This window comes from Amphiura filiformis, chromosome 13, assembly GCF_039555335.1.
Source record: "Amphiura filiformis chromosome 13, Afil_fr2py, whole genome shotgun sequence".
In the NCBI taxonomy this organism is placed as follows: domain Eukaryota; kingdom Metazoa; phylum Echinodermata; class Ophiuroidea; order Amphilepidida; family Amphiuridae; genus Amphiura; species Amphiura filiformis.
In genome coordinates, this window is record NC_092640.1 from 41059930 (window position 1) to 41077031 (window position 17102).

The 17102-nt window shown below is 34.7% G+C and overlaps 1 protein-coding gene across 1 annotated transcript in view; it reads right to left on the reverse strand.

Annotated features, from left to right (window-relative positions):
• The window catches only part of LOC140168357 (aromatic-L-amino-acid decarboxylase-like), a 55421-nt gene extending 42175 nt beyond the window's left edge, over window positions 1–13246 (reverse strand). Inside the window, exons 1-2 of the mRNA XM_072191729.1 lie at window positions 13017–13246; window positions 114–227 (exon numbers count right to left, since the gene is read on the reverse strand). Of these exons, the coding sequence (XP_072047830.1) occupies window positions 114–227; window positions 13017–13220 (318 nt within the window). The 5' untranslated portion in view covers window positions 13221–13246. The remainder of the gene's footprint in view (window positions 1–113; window positions 228–13016) is intronic.
• Between the last annotated feature and the right edge of the window lie 3856 nt (window positions 13247–17102).

Below are 17102 nucleotides of genomic sequence, written 5' to 3' on the forward strand. Positions count from 1 at the left end.
TAGTGCTGTATTTTTTAAACGTGGTGCACAGTAGCATCTGGCAGCTATTCTAATATCCATCTCTATTGCTACACTTACAAAATGACTAAGTTATTGATTAATGCTCAGCTTACCCACGTAAACCCGATGCACCCGATGGCATCGGACAGGATGTCTCCTAGTATTGCAGCGTATGAGTTGGCCGTCGGAAAATACGAATGGAAATGAGGACTGTGCCAATGTGTCACCTGCATTGGGATCAAAAGAGAAGCAAAGATGAAAAAATAAGTTACAACTGTTGATTCAATGAATGGCAAAATATAATAAGTTTATCTTCTAGAACTGGGGGATAGGGATGTGTAAGGTATGATTCTAAACACTGACCCTAAAAATATACCAAATTTGATAAATTGAAAAGAGGGTTTACTTGATTGGCCAAAGGGTCAATAGGGTTAAAGTTAGGTTTTGTTTGTTAGTTTGTTTGTTTGGTTTATTTGTTTGTTTGTTTTTTGTTTGTTTGTTTGTTTAAACGGTCCGGTCGCTCTATGCTGAGAAGAAGCCTAAAAACATGCAGGCCTCTATGGAAAGAATTAAAATAGAGAGAAAAGATTTATGGCATTTTAAGTTAGGATTAGGGTTAGGATTAAGGTTAATGGTTAGCATTAGGGTAAAGTGTTAGGGATAGATTAGTCTAGAGTTAGGATTAGAGAAAAGGTTTAGGTTTAGGGTTTGGATAAGGGCTTAGGTTAGGGTTACGGTGAAGTTTAGGGTTACGGTTAGGATAAGGACCGGGGATTAGGATTAGGGTTTATAACAAAGCTTAACAAAGTCTGATTCAGTTTTCAGGCTAATGGTCTGACTATCAACCGGTAAACAAGAAACAAAACAAATACAGCAATTAAATATGTTCTTGACTTTGAAATGATTTCTTTCCAAAATGTAAAGCTAAATTACCCAAATTTGTGGTTTGCTGAATTTGTATCCCATGGCTAAACATATAGCAGCCTGAAACTGCTATCTGACAAACACACATTTCCGCTAACAATACCTCCATCATATAAGAATTGATTATTAATCAAAATTGTTTTGTTGATCAGAGAACATGAATAGAAATTTTGACTTGACTGACCTCTAAATTAGAACTTTGAACACTTGCTGATTTGACTTATCTCTGCATGTACAAGGCCGGGTACAAGGCATGCTTATATACACAATTTTAATTTTACTGTAGCAAATATTTGCAACATTTGCGTCAAAATAATGTCAGTTCATATTTGGAAAAGGTTTCTTTATATCATTATAAAAGGTTTTTTTCTTCTTTTAGTTAGAGGCCCTTTAAATGATCTCTGCGAAAGTGTAAACAAAATAAAAATATGCATAAATAATTTACGATTTTAATGACTTATTAAAAATTGTCATTTTGGTATTTTGAAATGAAAAATATGGCAAAAACAAAGAAAACAGCAATAATGACAAAGTTGAAGCCCAATTCAAATACATGTAGCTAATTTCCCTGCTTAAGTAGAGAATTACAAATTCATTTAAATGTCTTATTTAATCTTTGATACACATCTTTTAGCTGAACCAGAAGGCAATGTTAACACATCTATGACAATGACAATGGTACCAAAATCTGAATTTTGATGATTTTTACGATCGTCCGGATGAGCAAATCACTGAATGGGCCTTTAATTAAGTTAGCAAATTAGGTGATAATATCAAGAGAGTTTTTTCTATTTAGATTCATAATTATAAACAATACATCAATTGTTGTTGTTGTTTTTTTACAGAAGAACACAAAATAACAAAACATGGTTGAAGCACTTTATTTGAAGACAGGCAATCACTATTACAATCACACAAACAAGTATAAAATAAGAAATTAAATCCAACAATATTTTGATATATATAATCAAAAGAGCCTATAAATCAATACTTTAGATTTCAAACAGAAAGTGTTAAAATGCCCAATTTTGATGTGACTGGTTAAATATAAGTCTTAAAACTGTCCATCTTTTTGTCTGTATCTAAATTACCAATAAGAATAAAATAAATTGGAACTGAGCTTTGATTTATTATGTGGATACACTCCAACCAATATCCGTGTTCGTAGTGAGATGGGTTGTTGGGCCGGGGTAGTTTTAATGAGAGCTCGCTCACCACTAATCAATATTTGCCAAAGGTTACAGGGATAGTGTATCCATACAACAAGATTCATTTGCATATTCAAGAAGCCAATTTATTATTGAAGAATTTAAGCGCAAACATGATATAGCTGTGTGCTGCCTTGAGGTAGTTAATATTAGCAATATTGTTACAGTACAGATAAATTTTATTTCATGGGGGTTCAGTAGTGGAAAAGTGGGCACTGGGATGTGCCTTAGTAGAATTTGGGTGAATTTCTGGGTTTTTTGGTATAACTTTTGTATTGGGTTTTTTGTTTGGGGCATCTTATTTTATTTAATATATAGTTCCAAAAGATTGGGACAAAATGCAGATTTTTCATTGTTGGTAAAATTTTCACACATTTTACAATTTGACTGTAATTTTGAAAAGAAATAATAAAAATTTGGTATATTTTAGGTCTTTTTTTTCATCATATTTTGCATATTTTGGGGGTATTTCTATATTTTGCTTTTTTTCATGTTTTTTTTTGTCATCTACTGAAGATAGCATTTACCAGCTCATCTCTATTCATCATCATCTTTCTACTGTAGAAGTCATGTATTGCATTATTTTCTCTATATCTTCATATCATCAAGTAGTGGCTATTTGTTTCTTATTAGTACATCCCTCCCGATCAGAAAATTATAAATAGATCTACTCATCAGTCATCATGTTCCGGACCTGTCCTACATGCCTCTCTGCTTTTACCTTTTCTTAAAAGCTCAGCATTAGGTCGAATGACATTTGAAAAAGGTATCTCTATACACAAAACAACAACAAATACACATGGCAGCTATTTAGACATGTCCCATTTTCCATTTGTCTTCCTATGCTAGCTCTCTTACAGGACTGTCTCGGTACAGGCAACCTGTTGCTGCATCTGTGTACATTGTACATTGTACACAGCACACAATATATTTGTTTAACTCTCTCCACGCGGGTGTCGACTGCAGACGACATGTTTCAAATTTTTTTTTTTATTCAAAAATTTCAGAAATGTAAATTATCATGACCATATTTGGAATCAGCATGAAAAATGCATTAAAATGAATACAAACAAGCCTAGTATTGGTTCAGTGGTTCTTAAGACAGCTCTTGATATTTTAAGAAAATATTTCAAAACTTGAACTTTTTTTCCGTTGAAGCGCATGGCTAGCAGGCAGAGCATTAATAATGTTACCAAGTGAAATTTTAAGTTCAATAATGTCATTAAAATAGTCTGATTGCAACAATGAAATTCTTAAGTAATATAACTGCCAGTGGTTTTCCATTCTTTGTTTATTATGAAAGAATAATAGATTAGAATAATAGATAAGTTTAAAATCTGAAGAAAGGATGTTACTTGTTACTTGTATTCAGTAATTATCAATAAAAACCTTCATTGTGACACTTTCAGTTCCCTTAAGGGGGTACTACACCCCTGCCCAAATTTGTACCTATTTTTGCATTTTTCTTTAAAATTATAGCGCATTGGTGACAAGTAAGATATGTATATTATATTAGGGGCAAGGACTACAACTACTGCACTGTAAATTTTATTTCAGCACAGAAAACAGTTGTGGGGTTACAGTCAAAAATGAGGGAAAACCCAAATTTGATCGATAACTACTTGCTTTGAGTTGCTGAATTTTCAGTACAGTAGTTGTAGTCCTTGCCCCTATAATATACATATCTTACTTGTCACCAATGTGCTATAATTTTTGAGAAAAATGTAAAAATAGGCATAAAATTGACCAGGGGTGTAGTACCCCCTTAATATTATGTAATTACATGGAAAAATTTTGAGAAAACATGTGAGGTGATTTCTGAGATCAAGTTGGTAATTTTATTGTGTGAATTTTGCTTTTATTAACTTTTTTCAGGGATAAATTACTTGACCAAATATTGAGTTGTATGCGAGGTATAATTATTCATATTAATAATGTTTTTGTTGTTAATTTTTAATTTATTGCATTTCTTCTTTATAACTTTTTTTTAAATTCAGTGGATAATAATATTGTAAGTACTGTAATCCTCTGGGGTATTTTTCACAATTAATTTTAATATACAAAAAAATTATATAAATGTACAACAAATTTCTAATTATATTGTGAGTTTGCTACATAGTGAACTTACACTGTTTTCAGAATGTTTGAAAAAGTTATAGGTTATCAATTATATTGCCCTAAATTGCTAATTAGCATTCATGATATGCAAATTGTTAAAATGCTAATATTAAATGCAATTTGCCACTCAAAATTTTCAAGACAGATGGCATGCTCACAAACAAAAACTCAAATTAGCTTTTTACAATGACGTCAAATTAAATGCCAATTAACTTTATACAACATGCAATCAACAGATTTATGGTAATTACAGGAAATGTTTTATAATGAGCTATTGTTATAATAAGGCAGTCACCAGATATAACAATTCGGCAATCTGGCTCAAAGGATAAAAGAAACATTTGTGTCATATTGTATTTACCTAAATGTTTGTTTGAGTAAAATTAGCCAATCTGGCTCAAAAGATAAAAGAAACATTTGTGTCATATTGTAACCTAAATGTTTGTTTGAGAAAAATAAAAGTTGATTAATAGCAAACAAAAAAAGGGGTACCGGTATTTAAATAAAGAATGAAATTGATGAATCTGCATGTTATACACATGAAGAGACAAACAAAACTATTCACTCTGTATGTATATTACTATGTTTCTGTTTTTGAATAAATCATAAATAGTACATAAAACATTGCCTTGACTGTAAAAAACAAACAAAAAATATTGCATATCATGTAGCTCATTTTCTTAAAAAAAGCATACACTTAGCTTTTTTACCAAATATATGTCTGAGACAGACTTTTTTTTTTATCTTAGAAGTTGAAAAATGAGAAAGTTTATTCAAATGCTAGTAAGAAATAGTTACGTCCATAAATTTTACATTTCCATACTATACCATGTACATTAAGGCCAAATAAAAAAATAAACATGTTTCACGTCCCCTCCCGCTTCCTTTTTTGAGGTTTCTTCAATTATTTTTTTATTTTTTGAAATTCAGTTATAACTTTTCATAAAATATGTCTAGGAAGTAGAGATCCTTTCTATAGCCTTGCTAATATACAAGAAACACTTTTGGAAGGTTTTGAGATAATTAGAGGGAGCCTACCTCTCAGAACAACAAATAAAAAAGATGCCTCCTCCTTTTTCCAGGCATTATTAAGTATGCTAAAACAGCTCTAATTATGGGTAGGGGAGACCGGGGCGTGTCCGCCCTATTTTCTTCAAACTCGCCTAGAGAGGGCAATTCTCATGTTAGAAGGCTATAGTTTTTACATTTTTAAGCTGTATACTATAGCTAAATACTACCACATTTGTAAGGACATTGAGCTTTCAGTAAGGGCAGGAGAAGGGAAAATAAAAATTACGATGACAGGGCGGACTTGCCCTGTGCTGGGGCAAGTCCGCCCCTATGGTGGGGTAAGTTCGCCCTGATAAAAAGAAAAGGTTATAATAATTGCAAAACAATTATAAACTTAATGCAAACGTTTAGTAAAGGGTAATATAGACACTCACTCTCTTCCAAAGAGTCTACTAAATCTATTGGAGGGGTATAATGTAAGATAATAAATGCAGGGGTCCAAAATGAGCAAAACCTTTATTTACAACGGCATTTATGGTTTTAGGACATATACGGTGGTATGAGTACTACTTAACTTTAAAAAATATGCTTGCATGCAGTTTTACCCTTATTAAAGGTATTATTATCAATATTTTGCATAATACGCCGATGGGCGAATCCGCCCCGTGACTTCGCCTGGGGAAAACACAGGGCGGACTTGCCCCTTCACATACAGGGCGGACTTGCCCCAACGGTACTTATTTTCTTTACCTCGTGTTATGCCTACTAAACACAATATGTCGATCTTTTAATTGCATAATATGTTGGGCACGACGTTCACCTTCCAAATAAATATAAGAACGAAAACCGTCTCTGCAAGGTCTTGAGATTATTACAATATTACTAATTTTAAAAATGTAAACTTCCTTGACTCAAAAACGTTTTTGGACGATAATTTCTGTGGCGAGATGTGTCGGACTGTCTTGTTTTCTTGGGTACTTAGCTATGACGTGTGCCAGCTAATTACATCATCATTGTACTTTTCTAGCAGTCACGAGATCAGAAACATGGGGTGGGCGGACTTGCCCCGAGGGCGGACTTGCCCCGGTCTCCCCTATTTACACTGATTTTGAGATGAAAAATAAAAAATAAAAAGCCCCCTCCTCCTCCTTTTTTTCAAAAATCTGGACGTGAAACATGTTTTTTATTTTACTTGGCCTAATAATGTGATAACAAACCTTTTGCAAATCCCCCAAGAAAATAGTGGAATTCATGATTGTGCAATTGTTAGACTTGAGTCCACTCCTCGTTTACAGAGTTTGGGGTTAGGGTTTAGGGTTGGGGTAGGGCAGTCTTGTTATAAGACTAGTAGAGTTGAACCCTATTAGGTAATCACTCCATAGTTTCTAAAGACTCTTTGATCAAAGTGAAATCAACTATGAAGAGAATTGTAGCCTATACAAAGCCTCATTTCAATAGAAATCACATGCAGCCATATGCTCCTATTATTATATTACTCATGACTGACCTTTTGAGCCCAAATTCTGTGTAATTGCAGCAAGTTGGGAAATTCCAGAAAAAGATAGTTTTCTTTAAGAAGTTTGACATCCTGTAAATGATTTAAAAGTTTCTTCACACTTCTAAACTGTTACAAAAAGATGAGATGAGAAAGAAATGTATCTCAATTCTCGCTATTCGCAATAAGGGCGCCGCCAGCGGTTTGCGATGTAATCGTGATGTATCAAGGGAAAAGGTCGACATCAAGTCCGCATAATCTGAATATTACCATGCTATTACATAGGAACACGACAATATTTTTTAGTTTGTCAAAATAAAGGTGTTACACGCGAATCGATACTCAATAATACTTAATAATGTGATTTGAAATGTGCACAATTAATTTTTCTCTATCGATTTATGCGTAATACCGCTATATTGACAAACTAAAAATATTGTCACGTGTTCCTATGTAATAGCATGGTAATATTCGATTATGCGGGACTTGATGTCGACCTTTTCCCATGATACATCACGATTTTCCCATGATACATCATTTATTACATCGCAAACCGCTGGCTGCGCCCTTATTGCGAATAGCGAGAATTCATTTGAGGCCAAGTAGACTCACAAGTTTATAGCAACCACATTATTGAAATACCACATGTTTTGGTTAACTTTTTAAGAATTTGACTGACCCTGTATGAGCTTAGGCCAAAATAAATTGTTATGTCTCAAAGCCCACGTGCGTGTTTGTTTTTCTTTAGCGTTTGTTTTTTTAGATTTTTTGCCGTAAAATCATGAAATTCCGTGACAAATTTTGGAAGAAAAGATTGGGGAAAAGATACTTAATTCGGTACTCGCATTGTTTATGTAAAACAATTGATATTTGAACTTATTATTGTGTAAATTGACCACAATTTCATGCTGAGTACTTTTGAACACTCGAAAATGACATCTTAATTTAAAATTTTGTTGAAAAAAAAATCCTTAAAAAAACCTCATTCTGCATTCGTTTTTAAACTGCCATTTTGCCGTAAAATCATAAAATTCTGTGACAAATTTGGAAGAAAAGATACTGAATTCGGTACTCGCAGTGTTGATATTTGTACTTACTAGCGGGATACCCGCGCTTTGCGCGGGTCCCCGCTAGATGGGAGCGTTCACCATAACAGGAATAATTACTGAACAGGTAGAATCATTGAAAAGGTACATTTTATTTTTCTAAACCTGTCTCTTCTTACACTTTCTATTTTAGTTTATTTTGCTTTAGCTTGTGAATTTCCGTTTCCATGTTATTTATTTATTTAACCTCGTTCCCATTATTTTCTAAATATGTTCTTTCTTACATTTCCTTTAGCTTCTTTGTTTATTTGCTGCTTGTGATTTCCCGTTTCCATGTTTTTTATTTAATTCTGTTCTCATTATTTTAGCTTCTTTTTTTTTTACATTTCCTGATTAGTTTCTTTCCTTCTTTGTTTCGTTCCCGCTCCATTTAGTTACTTTAACCCGTTGGCCTATTACTCGTACTTTTTTTGTCCTCATTTTAATTTTCTTTTTCTTTATAGTACCGCTTCATGTTGTTTGTGCAACAAACATATTTTTCCTGTATTTATTACGTCCTCTCATAGCGTGTCTGCGGACGTGTTCACCCGTTATCATAATCCCGTGACCCGTCCATGTACCTTTTTGTCCTTTATTTTTCCTTATTTCCGTATTATCATGTCCACTGGTCTCTGGCCCGCAGTCGCGTGGCTCTGCGCCGTTCTGGCGCCATTACGTAGTCGCGCGCATACGCGACGCGCCGACGCGCTGCCGGCCAGCTGCAGCGACGCGTAGGCCGGTCCCCGATTCTCATAACAAAAACCCCGCTTTTACCCATATTTTCACTGTTTTGCAGCCAATTCTTGACCGTTTTCAACCAAATAAAGTTTAAACACGCCTCCGTATATTCATCGATCTCCGTATGAATTTGGCGACATTTGGATCGAAACTGACGGAGCCTTTATAGTGATACATACATACATAGATACATACAACATTCCCCTATTTATAGTAAGATTATTGTGTAAATTGACCACAATTTCATGCTGAGTACTTTTGAACACTCGAAAATGACATCATAAAATTTTGTTTCAAAAAAAATCTTTAAAAAAACCTCATTCCGCATTCGTTTTTGAAACTGCCATGGGCTTTGAGACATAGCATTATTTTTTTTAAACTTATGGCCTGACAACAACCTTCATTGATGTGCTGGCAAAACTGTTTTTGTGATGTCAAATGTTTTTATGATGTCATGTCATCTATCTTCATCAATACAGCTGTCTTGTCATGCTTTAGGCCTAAGAATAAAAAATAAAAAATTTGATTGGCGTAACCCGGCCGACCCTAAAAGTAGGCCCGACCCTAGACTTTTTTTTTAATTAAAAAAAAATTATTTAAAAAAAGAAGAAGAAAAGTCAGACCCTAAAAGTAGGCAGTCTGGCCATATTTTTTAATTTAAAAAAAAAAATTAATTTAAAAAAAGAGTGAAAAGAGTTCCCAAGGCCTTTAATCAAATGCAATTTATAGCTTTAAAAGTTTTAAAAAAACCTCTACTCTATTTTTTTTTTAAATGCCAATCAAACAAATTTTTTAGGCCTTAATTATATGACTTGTACTAGGCTCATTAATTTACTTGTCTTCATTTTCTTAATGAATTATTTGAAGCACATAGTGATAAACAAGTGTTTAGTAATGAAGTTGTTGTGTTCAAAAGAATTGTTTGCTAAGCCTGTGACAGCAGGAATGATGATTGCTTTGTTTCCATGGATACCATTGTGTCATCTAAATTGACAGCTTTAATTGTTTCTGCACTCTTCAAAATTTCAGGGGATATTGATGAATTTGAAACAAATTTTGTTAAATGAACCACTTAACCTGGAGGGGGGCATCACAGTAAAGAGTGTGCTGTTGAAATGAGTCACATCTGCCTTCTGGTATAAAGATGGCCCTAGCCCCTTCTTTGTGTATAAACTGGTTATACTTTTTGTGTAAAAACTGGTTAAAATACAGAGATGTCACAGGCTGACCAAAACAAATCCTGAACTTGCGAGCGTAGCGAGCAAAGCGAGCGAGCTTTCACCCAGCACGGCCGGGGTCTGGGGCCCGCTTAAGGGCCCCTCATTCTAGGGGCTTCGCCCCAAAGCCAGATGGTTTCTGCACGTTTAAAACCACAGGAAAGGCCATTTCAGAGGGTAAAAAGAACACTTCAAAGCTCCTGGCTTGTTCTGCACTTTTAATAAAAAGTGCTTCCTTCTTCCAGAAAACATGCTTTAAAGTTTCGAGTTTCCTATACTTTTATGCACAAGAGACAATACAATAATACAATAAACGGAATTTATATAGCGCCTTAGCATAAGTATGAACAAAGCGCTTTACAATGATCTTAAAAAGTACAACTTACACTACATCTTAGGCTACACTTAATGTACAACTTAATTAAAAATAAAACTCTTAAAAAATGTTTTTTGGCTTTATTACAAGACCAATATGGCTGATGTTGATAAGTGAAGCAGAAAAATAAAGCAATAATTAACCATTTGTGCTTGGCATCCACTGCCTGCCCCACACTGCCCCACACCACCCAACCCACCCCCACCAACCGGCACCCTATCCTGGGCCTTGATGGTCAGTGTGCTTTTAGTTTCAGGACGATAGCACCCCAAAAGAGACCATTTTTGACATTAAAACCTGTTCTAGATTTTTTTGAAAAATGCTTCCTACATCCTAAAAAAGTGGTTTTAAATGTTCAGTTTCCTATACTTTTGTACATGAGAGACATTCTTCAAAGTTTTTCTTTTGCGTAATAACATGGCTTACATGGCTGAAATTGATATGCGCAATATAAAAATAATGATTCATCAAAATTTTGACCCCTGCCCCCTCTTCGGGTATGTGGGAGGGGGCCCACATTTGGGGGCTTAATGTGCAAGCCAGAGGGTTTCTGCACATTTTGCACCGCAGGAAAGGTTGACCTACAAAAGGGAAAAAATGTTTGTGTTTTTAATAATAAATATGCATAGTGATAATTTGTGTTCATGCCATACTCTATTAATGATTTTAAAATGTATTGAATTTGTATCCATTTTTAAATCATTGGTAGAGTATGACATGAACACAAATTATCACTTTGCATATTAAAAACACAAACAATATGTTTTGTAGGTCAACCATGAATGATCCTGGCTTTTTTTTTTTTTTTTTTTTTTTTTTTAATCCGAGCACATTAAAAATCCGAAATCCGGATAAATCCGAAGTGTGACATCTCTGAAAATATGTAGGCCTACATGTATGGGTCCAGTGGCAGCGGAAGCATTAAAAGGTAAGGGGGCGAACATATTTTGTTACCGATTTACTTGGACAAGCCCATAAGAAAGGTTAATTTTGCTATTGTCCTAGATTTCTCCATCATCAGAACAAAATCAAAATACTGAAAATTCCACTATTTGGGGTAAAAATGCAAACAATTTGGGGCAATTCCCCCCCATTTCAATACCTCCTTTGAATTTTGGGGCTAAGATCAGCCATGATACATGTGACTGAGATATATGAACAACATGCAATTTCTATTGAAATGAAACTTTGCATAAATTCTTTTCATAGTTGAGTAAATATTGGGCAGAGTCCTCAAACTACACTGCTTGGAAGATTTGCATAACACTGTATTTTTACATTTCAATAGTAACATGATTGTTGATAACATGTCGGGGTAACATGGTATCAGAGAATATTATTTCGTTATCGTGTTGCTAGAATTTTGGAATGTAAATATATTTGCACCTGGAGCGATGTCTAGCCATGTTAGTGTTCAAAAAAGCTCACGTTCATATGGAAAGGTACAATGTATGGGTTCAATAGGTGAGATATCAAGGTTCATTATTGAGTTTTATTTTTCCCCCACTGTGCATGATTTTCACTGAGAGGGGGGTGGGGGAGAAAAAGCAAAAACTTTTGTTTTGGCCTATCATAACTCAATAACTGCAATACATATAAATGTGACCAGAGCCTTCCTTGACTCATTTCCATTGAGTTAATATATTACTCTACAGAAATAAACTGTATTAAAAAAAGCAAAATAACCAAAACTGAAAATAATATGACAGAAAGGTTCTACATGTAACTCACCTTAATGTTTTCAGTTTCAAATCAACTTGGATCAAAATAAGTATATTAAGATTGATATAAGTATATTAAGATTGGACATAAAATAGTGGATAGGATTCACTGATAACTAGAATGATACTTAAAGGGATGGGGTATGAACGTTTGGACAGTATTTATTGTGGGACATTAGAGCACATCAGACATATCGAATTGCATTCTGAATATATGAAGAATGTCCTTCTGATATCAAATAATTTTGATTTTTTGAAATTCGTAATGTAATACACATTTTATGACAAATGATTAAAAATTGATATTTTCGATAAAACAGTACTCGAAGTAAAGTTTATAAATCTGATGATTTATACTTAAATTGTATGTAGGTGGGATGAAAAGGGCACCAAAAAAAATTAGGTCTTTTTGGGTAAAAAATCCATATCTTCAATATGAAAGGTCAAAATTTTCAATTGATCGTCGGCTTTTCCTCCCAGCTACATACACTTTAAGAATATTTAGATAATTATAAAATTTACTTCGAGGACTGTTACCGGTATATATCAAAAATTTGAAAAACATCAAATTTTAATAATTTGTCATAAACTTTGTATTATGATCGTGAATTTCAAAAAAATGGAAAATTATTTGATATCAGAAAGACATTCTTCGTATTCAGAATGCAATTTGATATGTCTGATGTGCTCTCATGTCCCACAAAAATACTGTCAAAACGCTTATTCCAGATCTTTTATAGAATACTACACCTGCCCAATTGTGTGCCTATTTTTGGATTTTTCTCAAAAATTATTGTGCATTGGGGACAAGTAAGATATGTATATAATAGGGGCAAGGACTACAACTACTGCACTGGAAATTTTATTTCAGCACAGACAACAGCTGTGGAGTTACAGTCAAAAATGAGGGAAAACCAATATTTGATCAATAAATCAATAACTACTTGCCTTGAGTTGCTGAAATTTCAGTGCAGTAGTTGTAGTCTTTGCCCCTATAATATACATATCTTACTTGTCCCCAATGTGTTATAATTTTGGAGAAAATGCAAAAAGAGGCACAAAATTGGCCAGGGGTGTAGTACCCCCTTAAGATGCTTATGAGAAATTCCTTTATTACACCTACCCCAGGCATGATCACCCTCTCCAAATCTGCCATCACATCTTCCCATTTATCTGGTTGATGAGGTGCTTCATCTGGTATCAGCTGTCGCAAATATCCAGGGGAAACTTGTGCCAGTGGAGGGCGCTTGTCGATCGTATCTAAATACCCAGCTACGTAATCTACCATATCACGTCCCCATTTTCTGAAGTCATCAGAATTTGTCATGGTGAATACTATAGTAGATATAGTTTTTTAACTGTAAAGAAAAATTTGTAAAAATTATGACGAATAGGATTACTCGGATGCATCTAAGGACCTTGACGGAATCATGAGCACATATTAAGCTGTGGATGAGGTAGGTATGCCAGGTGAATTTAAATTTGCCATCAAACTGCATCATTTTATATATCAAATTAAAGCCCTTGAGTAAAGAAAGCCAACACTGAAAACCTTTTTGTCATAGCACTTTCCGTAGCAAAGTTTCATCTAGTCAAAGATTGTCTTTCATCAAAAAGATTCTGCTAGCAAAATTCCCCAAAACAGTATTAGGGGGGTGTTTCTAGATCTCATGACGATAGCAGGTTTTTTTAATGGAACTGCTATCAAAATCCCTCTGAAATTCCATGTGCGAGTCTCTCATCACCAAAAAAAATCATATATTTGGGTCAAGTGAAGTATAGACAACATATTTATGAAGGTTTCCTTGAGCAAGCGGTTCTTTTAAATTTCAATGTAAATTTGTATTGCCGGTTTAGGCCATTTTGACTGACTAGCAAATGTGTTAACTGAGGTTTCCCTGTCATACCTAGATGAGGTAGAGCTGTGTCATATACAGCTCCAACTTTGTCCATTCCATTTGTGACTTGTTCATTTGGAAATTGGAGTAAGTGTATTTTGTGCAGTATTGATGATGGTGTTGATGATAATGATGATGATGATGATGATGATAATGATAATGATGATGATGATGATGATGATGATGATGATGATGATGATGATGATGATGATGATAATGATAATGATGATGAGTGGCAAGACACAGGTACACTATCACTGTATCTGTACACACACAAATCATACGAAGAAGATCAACATAATTTTAATCATGTACATATTAATTATTATGTGCCACAAAGTTTACGGCAAGTACTTAATATTTACTCACCGACAGGGCTCACCGATGAAACTGTCCCAATGCTTAGTCACTTTCTCTCAACTCAGTTTGCATTCACTGCTTCTGTAGTTTAGTACAGCTCCTCTAAGTCAAAACACAGCAAGATAAGTTCGTTTGTGTCAAATGTCGTGTCGTCTGCTATGCACCATGCACCAGCTATAGTCTGCATGTGTTTACATATAACGATTTACCAGAGGCGATTAACAGGTCGAAGGTCTCGGATGCGATGAATGGTATCTCTCTGCATCAGCTGATCGATACCCGATATTATAGTCTCCTCCGCAGCCAGGAGCAGGAGGAGACGAAACTCTCGATACCGCAACAGGGAGCTCACATGAATTTATGCTATCCCAGAACACATCGCGAATCACGTACAGCAAACCCAGAAGAATGCAGTGTTCGCAGGTTTCTGGCGCAGGTTGAAAACACATGGTTTTCCGCTTGGCAAAAATGGAAAAACTAAAGAATTGATAAATTGGCATATTTCACTTTTTTAATTCATCTCAAAACTAATTATTAAAGGCCCATTCAGAGATTGCTCATCCGGATGATGGTAAAAATCATCAAAATTTAGATTTTGGTATACCTTTGTCATTGTCATATAGGCCGATGTGCATTCATAGCCTGCTAGTGGGTCAGCCGAAAGCCATAAGACAAAATAAAGCATTTTACATGACTCTGTATAAATTTATATACTGACTGCCCCAACGGGTTTTGGAATGGCTTACCATTTACTCAAGAATGCCATCAGCCTGGACTCTAAACTCACTTGTTCCCGTAATGTTTGCTGCAGTTGCTTTTTGCATTTTTGAATTTTTGGTTTTCTTTTCTTTTGCGCCTTGAATCCCTCGGCAAAACGCGCATACTTGTTGTTATGTTATGTTATGTTATGTTATGTTATGTTATGTTATGTTATGTTATGTTATGTTATGTTATGTTATGTTATGTTATGTTATGTTATGTTATGTTATGTTATGTTATGTTAGTATGTAAATTAGCTACATGTATATGGGCTTCAACTTCGTCAATACTGCTGTTTTCTTCGTTTTTTGCCAATATTTTCAATTCAAAAATGCCAAATGACAAGTTGAATGACTTCCTTCACTTTTAAGCAATTTATAAACAATTTTAATTTTTTTACACTTTCGCTGAATGGGACTTTATTAGAAAGATAATTTCCTGGATGTTATAAGACCAGATTTTGTAATTATTTTACTAACATAATTATTCAAAAATCAAAGGCATTTATGGGTTTTCATGCGCACTAGTTAAATGTATCATATCAAATTCAAAACATTTTCCAAAGGACTTGATGAGACAAAAAAAAATATGTAGAACGGGATGTAGAATGATTCATTAAAAGTTGTGTGTTGCTGTTCATGAGCTTTCTTTGTTACTTTTTAATATCTGACTGACTATACATGACGTTTTGCCACTTTTTGCCATTTTGCCGGTTTAGACCAGGCAAACACTGTCAAAACAGATTCGAGACAAGAATATTTGTCCCATGCGCAGACCAGGCTCATACCGATTAAGTGACAAAGCAGCCATAATACAGTCAAGGCCTATGTTTTAACCGAGCCTGAAATCTTCTAGAATATAATTGCTGCCATCCTGTGCCTACCTAATAATAAATTGATTGATTAATTGACAATGTTGATTGATTGAGTGATTGGTTAAATGAGTGATTGATTCAATAATTGATTGATATAGAGTGAGTGAGTGAGTGAGTGAGTGAGTGAGTGAGTGAGTGAGTGAGTGAGTGAGTGAGAATAAGGGACCATTCAATATTTACGCAACGCGAAAGGGGGAATGGAGTTTGGAGGGGAATCCGATTTTTTGGGGGGTCTTGAGAAGGGAATCTGTATTTATTTGAACCAAGAGGGGGAAATGATAAGTTTTAAATGGAGAAAATTTCAAGGGGAAATAAGAAAATTTTGAGTCGACGCGAGTGGGAACACACATTTTTCATCGATATTTTCTTTAAAACTCCCATCCCCCGGCGGCGTAAATATCGACGGGTCCCTAATATTACTATCATATGCACTACGTCAACAAAAAGAACAACAAAATGAAAATTAAATCACTGAAACTATTGCAAAAATCTTTACTAATATAACAGCCCAAACCCTTGTTGACTCATGAGAATGACCCCCACATACCCACACCCCACCCACACCCACCCCACACCCCACTCACACCCACCCCTCACCCTACACACACACCCACACAAAATGTCTTGCGCACCTTTTTATTTTGCGAATGTTTCCCGCACTTCGGATGTATTAACTTTGTCTCAAAAATTGATTTGGCAGGAGAAGATCAGCAGGCGACAACCACCCCCTACACCCACACATCCCATACCCACACACACCCACCAACATACACACATCCATTATATCAGCAGTAGATTGCAACTTCATCAATACAAGTATTATCAGTAGATAGCTACTTCATGAATACAAGTATCGGCAGTAGATAACTACTTCATCAATACATGTTTCAGCAGTAAACTACTTCATCAAAACAAGTATTAGCAATAGACAACTACTTAATCAATACAACTATCATCAGCAGATAGATATTTCATCAATACCGTTATCAGCAATACCTACTGTATCAATACAAGTATCAGCAGTAGATTGCTACTTCATCAAAACAAGTATCATCAGAAGATAGCTATTTCATCAATACAAGTATCATCAGAAGATAGCTACTTCATCAATACAAGTATCGGCAGTAGATAACTACTTCATCAATACAAGTATCGGCAGTAGATAACTACTTCATCAATACAAGTATCGGCAGTAGATAACTACTTCATCAATACAAGTATCGGCAGTAGATAACTACTTCATCAATACATGTTTCAGCAGTAAACTACTTCATCAAAACAAGTATTAGCAATAGACAACTACTTAATCAATACAACT